This window comes from Gymnogyps californianus, chromosome 3 (genome assembly GCF_018139145.2).
Source record: "Gymnogyps californianus isolate 813 chromosome 3, ASM1813914v2, whole genome shotgun sequence".
NCBI classification, from domain to species: Eukaryota; Metazoa; Chordata; class Aves; order Accipitriformes; family Cathartidae; genus Gymnogyps; species Gymnogyps californianus.
The window spans coordinates 72,126,345-72,144,708 of record NC_059473.1 but is presented as its reverse complement, the minus strand read 5'-3'; the positions used below and the strand labels follow the sequence as shown (position 1 = coordinate 72,144,708).

The following is an 18,364-nucleotide window of genomic DNA, read 5'->3' as shown; positions in this document are numbered from 1 at the left end:
AAACATCCTTGACTTAAGATTAAGCGCTACTTAGTAACAGCTAAAACATCAGTGTGTTATCAACATTATTCTCACACTGAATCCAAACCACAGCACTGTACCAGCTACTAAGAAGAAAATTAACTCTATCCCAGCCAAAACCAGGACACCTAGTTAACAGAAGGCTAAACATGAAATCAGCAGTGTGACCTGGCAGCAATGAATGCCAGCAGCATACTGGGCTGTAGCAACAACCAGTAGTTTGAGGGAAGGGATCAGTCCCTTTGACTTAGCACTTGTTGCACATCACCTGGAGGGCACGTTCTGTCTCCTCCTCCAGTTCATTCAGCTTTGGTTGCCCCAGTACAAGACAAACGTTGATAAACTTGAGCATTTTCAGTGGAGAGCTACCACCAAAATGGCTAGGACTGGAACATAGACCTTCTGAGGGAACTAGGTTTGTTCATTCTAAAGAAGAAAAGGTTTTGTGGGACTTAATAGCTTTCCAGTACCTATGAGGTGGTTACAGAGAAAGTTGACCCAGCCTCATTACAGTGGTGCACAACAGGACAATGAGAGACAGTGATCATAAACTGAAACAGAGGAGGTTCTGTCTAAATATAAAGAAAAAACTCACTATGAGGGTAATTAAGTACTAGAACAGATTATTCAGAGAGGCTGTGGAATCTTCATCCTTGGAGGTTATTCAAGACCTGACTGGACAAAGCCCTAAGCAACCTGGTTCAAATTCAGTGTTGACTGATTTGAGCAGGAGGTTGCACTAGACGACCTCCTGAGGTCTCTTCCAACCTAAGTAAGTCTATGATTCTGATTCAGGTCAGTGCAACTCTCAGAGGCTACCCTTTCTGTACTGCAATCAGGAGGAACTTCCTACAAACGCATTTCTCTAAGAGTTAAGTTACCCATCTTGTACGCTATGGTCTGGAATTCTCTCTCCTCCAGGTGTAATGGATAAAATGTAGATTCTTACAGAGGGAAAGCTTAATTGTTGGTGGTAGGGAATAACTTTTCAATCTTTATGAAATACCTATCCAACTCAAACACTGGTATGGAAAAGCAACAGCTGGATTAAAAAAAGTGGAAGACTCCCAGGGTTTAGTTTCATATTAGTCCTCTGAACACACATGCTGTTATGAAATGGTGCAGCTCTTTGGTACAGTAAAAGGAATGAAGAAAAAACCCCAACTATTTTACATACGCAGACCATTTCCTATGTCTGCAAATTCTCTAGTAAAATTCTCCTTATTACAGTTAACTTTCTGATTCCAAAATTTCTTCCATATGCAGAAAAAAATTCTTCATTTGCAATATACTGATTTTCCATTCTGAAACTGTAGGTTAGATTTATTATGGTATTTTTAAAAGGTAGAGATAAGTAAAGTATTTTTAAAGTATGTTAAAACTACAGAAAGTTTAACATATCCCTTTCAAATTGTACTTTCCTAGAGAAAATGCTATTTATAGGTAGAAGTAAAGACAGCAAATGAAGCTTGGGTAAAGGCAGTAAGTGAAACTTAAAATCAAATGAGTCCAAGTCTTATTACATTCATGTTGTAAAAAGTAACAGACCAAGAACTTTGAAAACCTCCAGCTTTTATGAGCCTAAGCCACAAGATTTTACAAGATCAAATTCCCTTGTCAGCAAAATAATGTGTTCCTATAAGAAGCTGTATAATCAACTGTATGTTCAGTTATTAGACTTCTCAAATTAGACAGCAAATTAAAAGCCATCCCACAATAACACCCTGAAATCACAGTCATTTAATGAGTTCCAGAATCTGTTTCTCTTACTTTAAGATGTATTTGTTCATTATCAGCTATTCTTTCAAACTGTAGTCAATAAAACCAGTCTGTAGCATTTATGGTTTGGAAAAAGTACAAAGCAAGTATTTTCTGTGAATTATCTAACATAACTGAGTTTATAAATACAAGTTGCAATTAAAAAACTCTGTATTTATAAAAAATTATCCCAAAATAACGTTGAAAATGACTTAAGAGAAGACATAGCTGTAATAAGTGTGTCATAGAAACTGAGGGACATTTTGACTTTTCAGTGACTTGTACAGTGTTATTATTGTAAAGATAAGGGATACCTCCAAGTCCAAACAATTAGCATTAGTAAATATTTACAATAGAATATGTGAGCAGACAGAGAATCCAAAAAATCTTGTAGTGAAGGGGTGACACTGTCAACACCCTCCCACTCCCCCCCAAAAAACTATAAAAAGTTTTGTTCACATTTAGTGTAAAGAAGGACATTCATATAATTTCAAGGCATCTTCATATATTACTCAAAAAGTTCGATAATGATTAGGTTTAAAAACCATTATGCTAACAAATTTCATTTTAAAGACAGATGTCACAACCAATTTCATATAGTTAATTGGTAATAAACCACCAGCAACTAAATTGCAATGGCTTTCCAATTCTCAAAGAGACCATAGTTACCTGGTCTAAAAGATCTTCAACTTTTTTTTGCCATCCATCCCTTGCTGCATTTTTTTCACGTTCTTTCAGCTGCAACAGCTGAGTCATGGCTGCCTTCTTATCTTCTTCATGCTGAAGCCTCAGCTCTTCACGAAGCTTATTACATTCCTGTCTAAAAGCAAAGGTCAAATAACTAAAACACAGTGGACCTTGTGCAAGAAGTGAAAAGGAATTAAGAAGTCAGTAATAACTGGAAAAGCTTAGATAATAACAGAAACCTTTGTTTTACATTTCATTTGCTATTACATTTGCATGTAATACATACTTCATTTCTTATTAAAGAATAAAAGAAAAAATTAATACTTGCCGAAGATTTTCTGTCCATTTTATTTCCAAGTCACGAGCCATTCTGTCAACTTTGAACTTTTCCTCTTCTCTCATGGCAGCAATCGTTGCCTCGTGCTGTTGTCTCTCCTGATCTAGTTCTCCCTGAAAACACAAACTTCACAATAGAGACTGATCAGCAGCAAAAAAGTATTTCAAACCTTAAACAAGTATGTTTATAATAAAAACATCAGTTACAATTGGCTCAAAACTTGAACTATAACTTTTTCAGTGCATAATTCCTAATTACACACAATTAATGCCTATACATCTGCTGATATTTCTCACTTGTGGAACAGAATTCTGTATTCCTATAAAAAGCTATAAAAGGCAATTTTCCAATAAAGTCATTCTGGAACTAATCTTTTCAAATACTGCTACATTGAATCACAGAATAATTTATGTTGGAAAGAACCTCAAAAGGTCATCAAGTCCTGTTCAGTGCAGGACTAACTTTAGAATTAGAGCAGGTTGCTTAGGTTCTTGTCAAGCATGTTTTTGATTTTTTTTTTTTTTATTTTTTAGGTTTTTTTTTAAATCGGCAAATATTCAGTATTTGAATTTCAAAGCTTGAGCTATCTGGATTTGATACAGGATCTTCTTTCTGTTTCTTGACTGGACAAACTTGCTAGAAACAGGGTTTCACAGTCTGAGCACAGAAAGAAACTTTAAAATTCCTATCTATTTCTGTTCAAATTTTACCATACTAGAATAGTGTTAGGTACTACCTAGAAATCGTACTTACATGAGTGTTTTTTCAGCAGTGCTTGCTTCATTCATGAGAAGCAAACATAGTCATCTAAATTTAATTAGGACTTTTTAAAGTGAGAATTTTTCTGTAGGATTTTTTCATTTATATATTTTAAAATCTGTTAAGATAAATGTTATTACCAGTAACCTGCTATATATGAATATTTAAGTGTTATAATAGATTAAGAGAGAAGAATGCAGTAGTTCACGTGGACACTTCAGAGAAATTATAAAAAATACAGAGGAAGTAATAAACTGTAATAAGGTGCACATCTAATGACCACAGCTGGGGGGGGAATCAAAGAAAGATATACCAATATCCTGTTTCAAGCTGTTCTTGTTAAGAAGATAACACCAGTATGAAACCAGATTCAGGGAATTTTTTTTTTTTTTTATATTTGCTGCTCTACTTCAAATATTGCTGTGATCTTGTAAATGTACATTGCTTACTGAGGAAAGAAAAAGGAAAGGTTATACTTAGTAGTAAAGTTGATGAGCTATTGACAGATTAACTGACAGTTCCAGTTTCATCTAAGCCAACTAAAATGTCAATATATTTGTGCTTAGACAAATTAATTGCTTCGATTGTAAAAAAGTGGTCCCATTTTCTGGATGATAGTTGCTATCTTTCAAGATATCATAGCATATATCTTTAAACTATTCTCAAGCATCTTCTGAAATTCTAAATTTGAGCCTGAAATGAAGACTGTGCCCATTATTTGAGGAAGACATGGTATAGACGCATACTGGGGTGGGGGTGTGTGTGTGTGTGAATTCTAGAGCTAGTAAGCTCTGGATCTTGTTTTGCACCAAGACATGAAACTGTCTGGAATAGCACTGGTGTAACACATACCCTTTTTACATTCTCAGGAAGTTCTGTTAAGCCTCTGAAAAATCCAACTCTGGATATATTTTGTACAGACATACTTTGGCAGCTACAGTTTATATTAACCACAGAAAGATGTGCTTGCAGAAACACCCATTAAAGGCTAAAAGTGTTCTTTTGAAAACAAACAAAAAACCCCAACCAAAATAAACAAAAAAGCCCCAAACCAACCCATCCTAGTTTTCCAGGTTTTTTTTCCCTCCCTGCTTGAAATTGAAAGAGAAATCTCTCTTTTAATGAAGCCATATGAAGCTCCTTCAATAATGTGTACACTCTAATACTTCTTGCCATTTTAAAAACAAGACCAAAATAACTATGACTGTACTTTGCACGATTTATTCTCCAACATTATGGTTACCTCAACACTATACAATGAATCTGTGGTCTCTCGCAGTCTTGCTCTAGTTAATTCTAGTTCTTTCTGGAGTATTTCCTGAGCTTCTTGAAGACTAGAGATATGTCCTTCTGCAGTACCAAGGCCTTGTTCACTTTTTCGTACTAGGTCTTGCAGACGACACACCTATAACATGCAAAAAAGAAAGTGTAATTTACATAATTTTTACTAATGGCAGCCAAGTCATCCTGGTTTCATCTTCTTCCAATGATTTCTAACTCCAACTTAGACAAAATTTTATTTGCCCAGCCTGTTCTCCTTTAATATCACTTAATGTGCTTCTCTATTAAAAAACAAATTCTTGTAATATTATAAAATCAAACAAAGATTCAGTTAAAGGATTTTTACAAGAAAAAAAATCCAACCTATGTTTGAAGCACCTTGAAAGGAAAGAGGTTACATAAAAGTTCTGAAATTACCTGTAATTTTACTGTGAGAAAGCATGTTTTATACAAATTAAAATCACGAGAACCACTATTTCAAAATATAGAAACTCTAATCTAATGGACAAATTAACTCGTGGAAGAGTATATGTTGCTCTGTCTTCAGATTGCTACCTGTCCATAAATTAGTCCGTTTAAAGCTCAATCTAATATCTGTAAAGTATAATGTGATCATTTCCCTAACTGCTATGTAACAATACACTTTTCTCTGCCTGTTTGTGCTTCAGCTCCCCATCTGTAACATGATGATACCGTACTACTTTGCTTCAGGTAAGAATATTAGAGATTGAACATTGTTCACCAGCTGTAGGACAGGAAAAACTTTTTAAATATGTAGGCTGGAAAAACAGAATAATGGGAGGCAGGGGGGACCAAAAACCAGCAGCTAATGGGAAGTGAAGTTTTTGCAACAGTAATAGTCTATGCCATTGCCTTTATACGTTGAGATAAATTAATTCACAATGGGACAAGTGTCTCAAGAAAAGACTAACTTTTGTTTTGCAGGTATGAACAGATAACAATTACAACTATTCTTTCCATTTGTTAGCATATGACATGCAAGAACTGTTAACAACATACACACAAACACACACACCCCCTACACCACCCCCCAAACTCTCTCCCTCTGTATGCAACCCATTAAGTATTAAAAAAAGAGGGACTCCTTTCCTCTCTGCAAGGAATCCCAAATTTCTTTGGCATGACAGATCTCAGAGAAAAACTAATGTAATCTTGAGCACGTGTCTATGTGCTCCTTTGCATTATATGCCAACAACTAGTAATTCCCTGCAAAGCACTACTACCTGAAGGAGAATCCCTACATGAAAACCTGCCCCTGAAACTGCACTGATATCCTCGAAGTGCACCACTGTTTATGTATCTGGCAGTAGCACACCACTTGCATGAAATGTGAACAGCAGTCCTGTAGATCTAAAGGATATGGAAACATTATGCAAGAATGCCACTCATAGGGCTTAGGTCTATTCTACTGATGACAAAGCAGTGCTGGAGGCTGCATAAAATGATCCTTAGTAATACCATCGGAAATCCTTTGCATGGAGATGGCCAGTCCTTAGACTACTCTGTCAAGTGACACAAAGAAAGAGTATTTCTAAAAGGTCTTGGCTGGTCTACAGTGAAAGGAAGCAAATCTATAGAGTAAACAGCCTCATCCTGAGATACATGTGAGAAAGTTAGTATCTTAACCAGAACTCTCAAAAAAAAATCTCTGGCAAGTATTTAAGATTACACTGTTCTTAAATAGCTCGGTACTAGAAGCAAGCCTAATGAGGCTTGAATCTTCCTCATCCTTTAGCTAAGATAATTGCTATCAAAAAGTCTGTCAAAAAGAAAAGAAGATGGCATGGGTTCAAAACCAGCTTTCTCAGCAGGGAAGCTAGAACTAAGCTAATATCCACAGAAAGTAATAAATATATGCCTACTGTTAAATGAAGTCTGTAACTTAAAACAAACAAAAAAGGAAGCAGCAGTAGAAATGTACGAGCTAAGCTAAAGCTGTTGCCAGACATTTCACAGGGAAGTTTCTTCCAGGTCAGTGAAGACATTGAGAAACTTATCAGTTGTCAATAGAGATCTAGGAGTAAGCTGTGGTTGCAAGTGAAGCACTTGTCTCATGCTTAAGAGAAACATAGTAATAAAACAAAACGTATTGCCTCTGTACTACATGGAGTGGATTTCCAGACCACCTCAAATTTATTGCCTGTATGCTTTCTCTATTCTCTCAATATGCAAAATACACTGTATTACATTTATCCTGGCATAAGAATGTATATAAGCTCAATTACTAAATACCAGCTGGCCCTAATTCCCTATTTTAGTTTGTGCTAGAGTTACCTATTCCTTAGCTATGCCTCTGTTTTCTTAATTCAGTGTGCTGATGAATTTTCCAAGCCTAAACTTGATAGCAGTTAGATAATGAAAACTCATTCTTAAAACATTTGAAGTGATTTCCTTCAAAGAAGGAGCAGGTTTATTACTCATGAACCCAAGAGAAGTTGATAGAGAGTAACTAAATTAAAACCTACAGTGTTGAATGACAATAGAACAATAGTGCTCTCCTCCGATCTAATCCAGCAATAAGGAAAGTTAACATACAACGGAGAAGTGAAAGCTAAAAAGAAATAACAAAACTTTCTGTAATTTTGAAACGAAAAATAAAGCCGTGTATGATTTTCTTAACATATATAACAAATACATCATATTTTCATCAATTTGTAGGTAAGCATACTGTTAAGGGAGCAAGAGCAGTTCCAGCTTCAGTTTGCACCTTCTCCAAGGCACTCACAACAACCAGAAGGAAGTACAGTCTCCTCTTTAACAGGTACTTACGACTGATTGATCAGCAGTGCTGCTGACCTCTAAACATGATAGGTTCAACTACACTGGTAGTATATATTATTGGGGGGGGGGGGGGGGGGGGGGGGGGGGGGGGGGGGGGGGGGGGGGGGGGCAGGATGTACATATATAGTAGTAGATACTACTCTGAAAGTATATATTAATATATACTTTCAGGATACATACTTTAATATATAATCTAATACATTAACGTGTATATCAATATAGTAATGTATGATATATTAATTAATATATCAATATAGAAAATTTTAAATTATTATTATAATATTAAAGTATATATTCTTGTATGTTAATGTATACTTTCAGAAGGGCAATCTTTCCCATTTATTAAAAACAAGCAGATTGGTTCTAAAGCGAGTTTAACAGTCGTGCAAGTTGCAAGCCACCAGAATTAGACAAACACCTGCCACCTCCAGAACTTGCATGGTATAGAAAATGGTAATGAAAAGTACCGCTGCAAAAAAGTACTTGAGTTCATGCTTAAGTCTGTCAAAGCACACACTGAAATCATATGTATGGCCTGTTGAACAATGAAGCTGATGAACTTTCACCTTGTTTCAAGAAAATAATTCCAGAGAAGAATGGATTGATGTTTTTGATATCAGTAGAATATATTTCTAGTTTTAAAATATTACATTATGAAAAGGTGGTGATTTCAAACTAAGAAGTTAGAACTATATTGAGATATGATACATTTAACATTGATTGCATATATCAAAACGTTGCAAATAATTTGGGTCTTACTATAAGTAGTATTTCATGTCATCTTTTGATGGAAATATATGAAGATCATCTGCAAGTCAGGAAGCTGACCAGAATTTACAATATGTTAATTGTAACCAAATATGAGTTTTAATACAGTTAATTTTCCCTCTGTCTCCTGACATATTTTGGGTAGAGGTCTGTGTACCTAATGAGAAGATAAGCAGAGTTAAAACAAGAAAGGCTGTTTACGTCAACTGTTTTGTACCACAATCTCTTTTGCTTTGTTAATTTTGTAAAGGACAATAAAATCATTGCTCAGAAGCAGTCAAGTAACTTGTGTTTGAAGAATACTACACTTTAAACCGAAATAAGGCACTAAACAGACTGAACTGTGTAGTCCTAGCTCTGTACTGGATTCTAAGCACAAGATCATTACTCATGAAATGTGGTCTAGTGCATAGGACCGTTAGCCGATACAATTAAGTTAACCCTTGCCTCCTGATTGGCAGAAGTCAGTTTCGTTGTTAGCTCTTCCTTCAGGTTTTCCAGCTGCTGTCGGAGCTGATTCTTATCATCCTCCAAATGCAGTTTCTCCTTCTCAAACTGCTGCTCCAACTCCTTCAGAAATAAGGATGGAAGAAATATTAAATACTTGCCATAAAGCCATCGCAAAGTACAGGTGTACCACATGAAAATTATTCCTCCTGGCATGAATATTGAAGAACTGTCCTTTCCTTAAAGTGTTAAAACATGAACATTTATTTCCTTTTACAATGGATGTCTTAATTTTTCAGTTCTTAATTTTCTAATCTAACATCCTTGATTAATCACAAAATAAAGACAAACAGGACTTTCTTCTCAATTACTAGTTTCACTTTGCACTTAATTATCAAAATCATTAAAATTATAGCTACTTTCACAGTTTTTCAATCTGAGTTGAAAGAATGCAGAAGTTTTCACTTTTTATAAAATTACACTGATAATATGCTTATCCTTCAGCCTTTACCCATCTACCCCCTACACATAATCCCCACAGAAAATAGTAAATCTTAACGTCCAGACTGAGCTTTGGGAAGTTTTTCAGGCTGTTACAATAAACGAAAAAGTGCCCCACACCATATCTATAAAATTTATGTAGAACCAAAAGAAATCAACAATTAGTCTTCAAGTTAAACTATATGGAAAGAACCAAATAACACCTCTGTTTTCATTCAATCTCTGTGGAGCCATAGCCAAATTCTGAAAATAACTCTGTTGCATGAATTATAATTCTCTTACATGAGCCTGTGTTGTATATGTATTTGTTAGAAACTTTTTTATTTTTTTTAAGGAAAACTATACATTTACGCTTCAGCTTTATTAACATTCAGAATATATTTTCAGACCAACAATTTCTGTCACAAAATACTTAACATGAAACATGTTAAAATTAAGAGCTTTATTATATATTCCACTGAAATATACTATATAATTTATTATACCACAAATTCTTCTTGAAGAAAATTAAGATTGCCAAGTAAGGTGCTCCAGAGCCACGTAATACAAGACTTCAAGGTTTTCTATGCAGCTACAGAGGCTCCTTTATTAACTCCTTGGGGGTTCAGCTGTAATGCAAGGCTTAGCATCGATTCAGTGTCTCTTTGTAGCCCTGGGCTCAGACTTCTGAGAAATCAGTAATATCTCAGAAACACCTATGAAAATACATAGACCAGAGCCATGCAGGAAACAAAAGGTACAACTGCAGGCATTAGTAAGATTGCGGAGACAAGGAGAGTTAAGAGCTCAAGAATTCCAGAAGAAAAAGACTGTCATGAAAAGGTGTAAGGAAAACCGGGGAGCTGCAAGACAGGAACTTAGTGTCATCCAGCTCATTCCAAGAAGCAATGGAGGCCAACCCTTCCTCACCCAAAAACAGAGACTCCTCAAGCGTTTTGCTGGGGGTGGTAAGCACATTAAGCTTAGTAGCTTGTTAGTTCTAGCACTCCATTAGGGTGTGCAATAGGCAATAAATAGTTTGTGTATAAACTGCTTGCACAATCTCTTTGTTTATGGTAGAAGCTGGACAGAGTGACAAAACAGAGGGTTACACTTTCAATAATACATTGCTATACAGTGTAACTCAACAAGCGCATGTTTTCTTCACCGGGCCCAGATCAATCACCACGTGGGACAAATGATGCTTGCTACATGAGACTTGCTCAATTTTTCTTGTTTGCACTGAAATCTGCTGGCTGCAAAATTTCACTAGTGCTATTCAGACCCTATTCTGATAACAGAGTAATTAGTTCTTTTATGATACTTGTCAGTACAGCTGTGCAGTACTGCAAAGTTATTAGCAGCTCTATTTTCATAATCCTCCTAGGAACTGATGCCATTTTTACAGCTCATTTTATAGATAGAAGAATTGAAGCAAAGATATATTTAAGCCATTTCTTGAGTCCTATTCTCATTCTTTAGAATTCTCTTCTGTTCCTTTTTTCCAAAGATTTCCAAAACCCAGATGCCTTTCCCAGTCTTCCAGTCCCAATAAATCATGTCCTCTATCCCAAGGCTCCTTGTACCATGCTTCTTCCTCATACTGAATTCAACTCTTCTCTGCATTTGAGACTGACTGTTTCTTCCTTGAATTACTCAAACAACACAACATGTGCTTAGTGAGACAGGTTTGACAGAGGAGACAGTATAACAATTAAGTTTTACTGAGATCTTGACCCTGACATTTTCATAGTTAATTTTCCCTTGCTAAAATCAAGTTTCACATTTCTCACATTTATAGAGCTGTTCCCTATTTTAACTAATTTAATGATTTAAGAACAAACATTTTATGATATTGTTCTATTCTCGACATTATTTTAATAAAAATCAAAAGAAAACAAAAAAGAACCCCACATCTTACTGGAGTAAAAGAAAAATATTCCCAGAAACCCTTAAGAGACATTGTTTTAATAACAGGCATGTTTAAAGTTACAAAGTAAACCTGAAAGATCAGATGCATGTATGTCTCAGAGAACTACTTCCATTATTAGGAGACATGAAAAAATCTTTGGGCTTTATTCAAAATAAAACTAAGAAGCAACACCTTAGTAAAATAATTTACCAAAAAAAAAAAAAAATCAGTCTAAGATGCACATCACTAACTACAACTATGTTTCTTGGTATATTTCCTGTGAAATATGGAGCATAACACCACAGCAGCATAACAAAGCCTTAAATTAAACAATTAATATTTATCCTGTTTTACTGGATAAGGCAAAATTTGTGTATAATGTACATACAATCAGATTAGGAAATAATTAAAAATTGGTCCTCTCATTTATCCCAACAAAGAAAAGGCCAATTTTGTGAAACAAAAATGCCTTTCAGTTTCAGGATTCCAGTCAAAGATAAACGAATAGTCAATATACAGTTAGCATAATTTTATGATGTAAGTTAGGAACAAGTGTTGTTGTCTTCCAAGTATACATATAGTCAAAGTAATAATATCTTTTTGTACTTCTGGACTGTTTATAAAAATTTTAAACAAACAGTAGAGTAACAATGTTTCATCTCCTTTAGAAGAACTGATCTTGAGTGATATACCATCCTTTCTGAATATGGGTCACAACCTGGAAAAACACACCTACTATACTCGAAAAGAAAGTTGTATTGAGTTGAGAATTTCTCTTCTGTATGCAGACAAGTAACAGCACAAATGTTCTTTTTTTTTGGCAAGATATAGGTTATTTTCATAAAGGCTGAGCAGTTTCTTCAGAGGCACGGCAGACCTGCAGGTAACTCCAAATAAAACTTGCCATACAACAAAACCATGCAGTACAAGGTTCAAACTCTAACATTTGCTTTTTGTAATATGTTTGATTATTAAGAAAACACAAACCTACCATCTGCAGTTTTTTCTTATCCTTATTAGCATTACTGTGCACAGCCTCAATTGCAGTATGGTGTTTCCATGCCAATTCTTCTAAGGTCTTGGAATGAGCCTCCTTTAACTGTGCAGCCTCTCCTTCCAATCTTGCTTGCAATTTTACCAGCTCCTTCTCGTAATATTCACGTTGTGTCTCCCTTGCTTCATTTACTTTCTGTAAGAGACAGAGAAAAATAAGTTAATTTCTATTAAACAGTAAAATCTGAACAGTAGGAGGAAAAAAATACAAGAAAATTACTGGTGACATAAACCTACAAAAATTAACTTCCATACAAAACAAACTGAGCAAACACTAAGCACTGACTAAATAATTCAATAACCAAAAAGGTAGTTTCAATATATCCAGGCAAAGCAATATAAACATATTAAAATCTATTTTTTGCTCTATTTAATCTGGGGAAACAGCAATCAAGTATCAAGCCTATAGAAAATTTCAGTTCAGCATTTTCAAACATGTTCAGCACATTTTCAGAGAATGGCTTTTTTAGTTGTTCTTTAACCATTCACCTTTCTCCTTACTGAGAGACTTTAGATACTAGGCATCTACACACGAGGTCATAAATTAAATGAAATTGTTAAAAGATGTCTGAAGCAGTCTGAACATCACCTAATCTGACTTCCCTCTACTCTCACTTTACACTCTACGTTAGTCATTGTATGTTGCTACATGAGATATGCTTGGAACATACTACTACTGGTCCTAGTCCAGTCATATAAAAAGAAATTAAAACATAATCAAGTTTTTTTCCTGAGAATTCTCAGTCTTTTGTTTTTATTCAACTAAAGCCAGTAAGCTGTTTAACCTTCTCCAAGGCCAGAATTTGCTGCCTTTGTCGCTCATCCAGACTTTGTGTTTTGCTTTGTAATAAGTTTCTTTCCTCTTCCAGTTGGGATAGTTTTTCTTTTAATCTAGACTTTTCTGATTCCAAATCTCTGATTGTAACTTCTTGAGTCATTTGAGTAGCTTGAAGCATTCCAATGTGACCTAAAAACAAAACAGCTCTTTAAAACCTCACAGCATTGGTTTCACATAAATTGAAGTACACATTCATACTTCAGTGATTTCTAGAAGTACAACTCTAGCGGAAGCTTTCATATGGATCTCCATTATCTTCACTGCAATGCTTACCTTCCCCTCCACTTCTACCTTTTTTAGTTTTATTATAAAATGTCCAACAACAGTAGAGTGCTTGGTGCTGGGGCTCCTTTAGTTTCCATTTTCCTGGTTCAAAGTTGCATATTGACTCCAAGAGAAAGCACAGGTAGGCAACAGTATGAACACAGACAGTCTATCTTGAAGAACTTACCCCACCTAAACCCACACATTTTCACCCCACGATAAGCTACGCAACAGAAAGCAGAACACTGAAGTCTAATGGTAAAGATGTTACTGTTTTATCAAACTCATAATTTAACCAGCATGCTAGGTATAGCAGCTAAAGCTATGTAAAACTTCTGGAATTATGCTTTGTTTATTTTGCTATAGGAATATGACTAAAAGATGTAACAGAACTCGTTCTCTCCATAGTAAAGTATGATCTAAATACTTGCAGGTTAGAGGCTTGCTTTTAATTTCTTTATTAAAAAAAAAAAATCTACAAAGCTAGACAGTATAATCTGTCCTTCACATCATCAGTGGAAACAGATTTATGACTTCAGAATTTTTTGTCCTTGTTCTTCTGAATTGATATCTGTATTATTGAAAATACTACTACTAGGTAACTGACTACAGCAGTGAAACTCCTGTTATTCTGGGAAAGGCTTAGGAGGGGATAGAAGACTATTTTGGAAAAGAGGATGCTTCCAGGTTTGTTCAATTGAACAACTGAGAGGATGCTCCTAAGTTTGTTCAACTGAAAAACAAGAGAGGGGATATTCTCCCATTATTTTAACACCTTTGTAGAAGCATCATGAAGTCATACCTAAGCTGACATTCCATGTTGGAATGGATTCTTTTGACAGAAACATCCTATTATCCCTTTCATAAATTGCATGACCTAGATATGTTTGAAATATGCCTTTTAAAAATTAGCATATGATAAAATGAAGTGATAACTAAACAAGACTTTCACGGATTATACAGAGATTCTTAACAGTTTCACATAAAGAAAGCATCCAGGTAAGAAACTGTATTATTTACTCAGAATAAAATTTTTGTAGTCACAACTTCTAGCAGAGACTTCCCCCTCCCCCCCCATTTTATTATAACCTTCAAAAATGACAGGTCAGTTGAGTTTTAATAACAGAGCATTGCTTTTAAATTTAAGTTACTAAGAAATAGCTAAGAAAGTGGACTGTGTGTCACTGTTTCTCACAAGACAAAACCACTGAGCCTCCACATTCATTTCCATCTGCGGTTAAAGCAAGACATGAGCCAAAAAGGAAACCATTTCAGCCTTTGTTGCCTGTGCACACTGATGTGAAGGGAAGGACAGTGGGATACATAATGGAATTTGGCCATGGAAAATGCTTCAAAATTAGTGGTATTTTTATAAACATTGCACACCTCTAATTGTACTAAGCCCTGAAGAATTCTAAGAGTCATTCCGGCTTTTTTGTGTAATAAAACTAAAAACTGAAGAGAAAAACTTAAGATAATGGGTACGCTTAACTTCCATAGTTTTTGAAATGTTACCTTGTTTCAAAAGTTCATCCATTTAAGAAATGTATTTGCAAACCCAGACTTTAGAATGTAACAAGGAGAATAATTGTACAAGAATTTCAAGTTTGTCAGGAAGTATTACACACATGCATATTTTATTGTAAGCACACACACACACACACACACACTGATCTAGAGCTTTTGTCCTAGCAATACCAACATGCAACAGAGGTTTCCCATTCCTCATGCTCTACACAGAAGGTATGAAACGCAGCAGTTTCCTTTCAAGTTTGGAATCTCAGGATAAATGGAAAAAGAATATATTAATTTCCCATAATAGACCTAATACAGCATTCTCAAACTGCAATATAAGTAAATATTTTGTACAGTAATTAAGTATGAGAATTTAGTTTCTTTGGGGCAGGATTTTTGACTTCCAAGCGTGAGCTGAAATTCAAAGGACATAGCAGCGGGCCAGTGTCAGAAACCATTTCCAAACAGGCTGGTAATCAATTATATCACACAGTAATGGCTTGGTGGCACGACTGTAAACAGGGCACCTGGTTCTTGTTGCACAGCGAGGTGCTGTAAAGCAAAGATGTACTACTGACAGTGCCACTGAGCTCAGTAACAGCATGGACACTGGAATTTCTGGTAAAGCTAAAAACCTCGGTGCCAGAGGAGACCAGTGCTGTACTCACAGTCTAGCTGACTCCATGCCATCAGTAATATGGAAAACAGCCTGGATATTTAAGTTTGTTTCCACTAAATCTGAGGCTGGCTGCTGAACCCTTCCCATGCTTCTGCCTATGGAAAGAAACAGCAACGGTCAAGGAATGTATGGGAGCAGGGGTTTTTTTGCCCAACAGTCTCAGGTCATGGATTTTTCTGAGTGCCTCAAACATAACTTTTTGAAGGGTAAGATTCCCATTTGAGATGCTCTTAGCAGGAAGCCCATTCCTTTTAGCTATTTACATGCAGTAGGACCTTGCAGTCTTGGGTCCCTGCTGGCCTCTATATTGTCTGAACATATAGCCTAGACTATTCCTAGCCTTTACCTTAGCTAGCTCATCTATGCCACTTGTCCTAGGTGTGAAGCTCTCCTAAGCAGCAGACACACTCAGTCCATCTGTAGGAACTGCTTAATTATTTAAAGGACAGAAATAAAGCCTTGATACAGGCCACATTCACATACATAGTTTGAGGGCTATACCACATGTAGCCATCTGTAATAGTAAACTATTACAGTAAATACAGTATTATATATAGTATATAATATAAACAGTAAACTATACAGTATTAGCAGGTTAACGCTGTGAAGTATTTTCTGTCCCTAAGGCCAACTGGCACAGTCTGGCAACATCCCAGCCTTCAAAACAAGGTGATCTTATCCAAACTGACTTTTGGGAAGGGCCCCCGGGCTTGTGCTAGCTTGTGTGGAAAATAATCAGGTATTTCTACAATTGGTCTAGTTGAACAAGGCCAAAGACAAGCCAGGGGTTTATTTTTAGCCTACAGTCATACCTATAGTATAGTTAACCAAGTTCAAGTACTTGGGCCCATGCCCTACCACTAAGCAGTTTTCTAGAGAGACAATGCCAATAAGTTAAAACCCGCATGTGTACAGCCAAGTCTTAAACCATTTTCTATGCCTTTCCATATGCCAACGAGCACAGAGAAGTCAAGAAAACAGCTATAAAGAAAACCCCAACAGATTTATTAACCGATAAGCTGCAAGTTTTCTGACAGTAGGTGTAAAGCAAAGTACTGCAGTCTCAGCAAAAAGACAAGGCAACTGAAAAAGCATGGAGAGACAGGAAGCATGTCTCAGTGACTATGTGGAGAACAGACAGGTACGCAGCACAAGCATTCTGTACAAGTGCAGCTAAGGCAAGAAATTCCAAGGCCTGGAAGAAATGTACAGGCCATACAAAGTAGCACATTTGGACAAACAGGTACACAAGAGTTAAGTATAATGCATGCGATATCAAAACAGTTAAAAACCCAAAACTTGTCAGAAATTTCTATGGACAGCATTGAACAGTATTTAGGCACTCTAAATCTGCACAAGGGTAACAGAAAAAGGAAAGGCTAGAATAAATAGATGAAGCTCATTTCCAGATTAAGTTACTGACATACATACTGGCTTTGAGAACAAGATCAGTGGCCTGCTGTTGTAAGCGTTCTCTAGCAGCTGCTAGCTCACTTTCCACTTCTTTGTGTTTGCTTAACAATGACATCTCCCCTTCCTTCACATCATCTAGCTGTTTTTGAAGAACCTAGAGGAAGCACAGCACAATGCCTGTTATCATTATATACTATAGTGTTTAAATTTAAATAAGCATTAGGTTAAAATGTACAGAAAAGACCTTTCAAGTAAACAAGTTTCATTCATACACATGCCGAAATCTTGTAATATTACCATCATATTCATTTTGTATTATGTGTTTTTTCCAAAAATATTGTTGAAGCACTACAAGATACTGGATATATGGCACGACAAGGATACATAAGAGAAATGTGGCAATATTGAAAAAAAGTGTATGAAAAATAAGAACAGTAACATAGTCCACAGAGTTTGGGGGCCAATTTGAGGAATCTGGTTTCTGGTATTGCAGAGTTCTTCAATTGAAGAATACATTATATGTTCACAGGAGTTTGCAATATCCTTAATTGCAACTGCAAGTGTTTAGTACTGACTCAAATTAAGCTGCACATGGATATACATAAAATAAGTGCTAGGCAATTAGTTAAATCAAACTTAATACATTTTAAGTCTGATGTACCGATTCACAAGAGCAGCTCTGGCATAGTGTGATGATGGTGTGCTCCCAGCCATGCAGGAAGGGAAAGGGAATCTTGTTCTGTTTTAAAAGGAAAGCTAGATTTCTCATCATTTGAGTCCCTGGAATAATAAAGGGTCATTTTGGAAACCAAAGCAGGAAATAGAATTGGGGAAAACACTGGGCAGGATGTTTAACGGAACATGGACACCAGAAGTGGTGAGATTATGCCTTTGACCACCTTGTCCACGAGGATCAGAGTAGGACCTGACTTTACAGCCTGCTGCAAATACTGTACTAGACTCTTCCTCTTCTTTGGAACCAAGAGGAACTCCTTTATTGCAGGAATGATCAACATACAATGGGTTTCCTCTTCACTGCAGCTTGCCAGAAACCCACCTTCCTGATGTAGTCACTTGAAAGGCAAGAGTTCTGCTTCATTAACTGAACTGAGTTGAAAATGGACTTTTGGAAGGCTCCTTGGGAAACCGGAAAAAGGTATTCTGAGTTCAACGTCTGATAAAGGTAGCAGTCTTCTTTCACTATACCCTGTAGCCTTTACGCAAGAAGGCAGGATAGTCCAAAAGATGGGCTGGAATTAGATTGTAAATGGGAAAAGCTCATGGCCCATCTCAGTTCTACCCAGAGATGCTTCCAAAATTACTATAACCATCACATTTAAGGTACTTCTG

The 18,364-nt window shown here is 36.1% G+C and overlaps 1 protein-coding gene across 1 annotated transcript in view; it reads right to left on the bottom strand.

Moving 5' to 3' along the window:
- FAM184A (family with sequence similarity 184 member A) overlaps positions 1-18,364 on the bottom strand; it is a 78,428-nt gene that overhangs the window by 30,000 nt on the left and 30,064 nt on the right. Inside the window, exons 3-9 of the mRNA XM_050894659.1 lie at positions 17,033-17,168; positions 13,091-13,272; positions 12,244-12,441; positions 8,861-8,983; positions 4,806-4,967; positions 2,791-2,916; positions 2,449-2,595 (exon numbers count right to left, since the gene is read on the bottom strand). Of these exons, the coding sequence (XP_050750616.1) occupies positions 2,449-2,595; positions 2,791-2,916; positions 4,806-4,967; positions 8,861-8,983; positions 12,244-12,441; positions 13,091-13,272; positions 17,033-17,168 (1,074 nt within the window). The remainder of the gene's footprint in view (positions 1-2,448; positions 2,596-2,790; positions 2,917-4,805; positions 4,968-8,860; positions 8,984-12,243; positions 12,442-13,090; positions 13,273-17,032; positions 17,169-18,364) is intronic.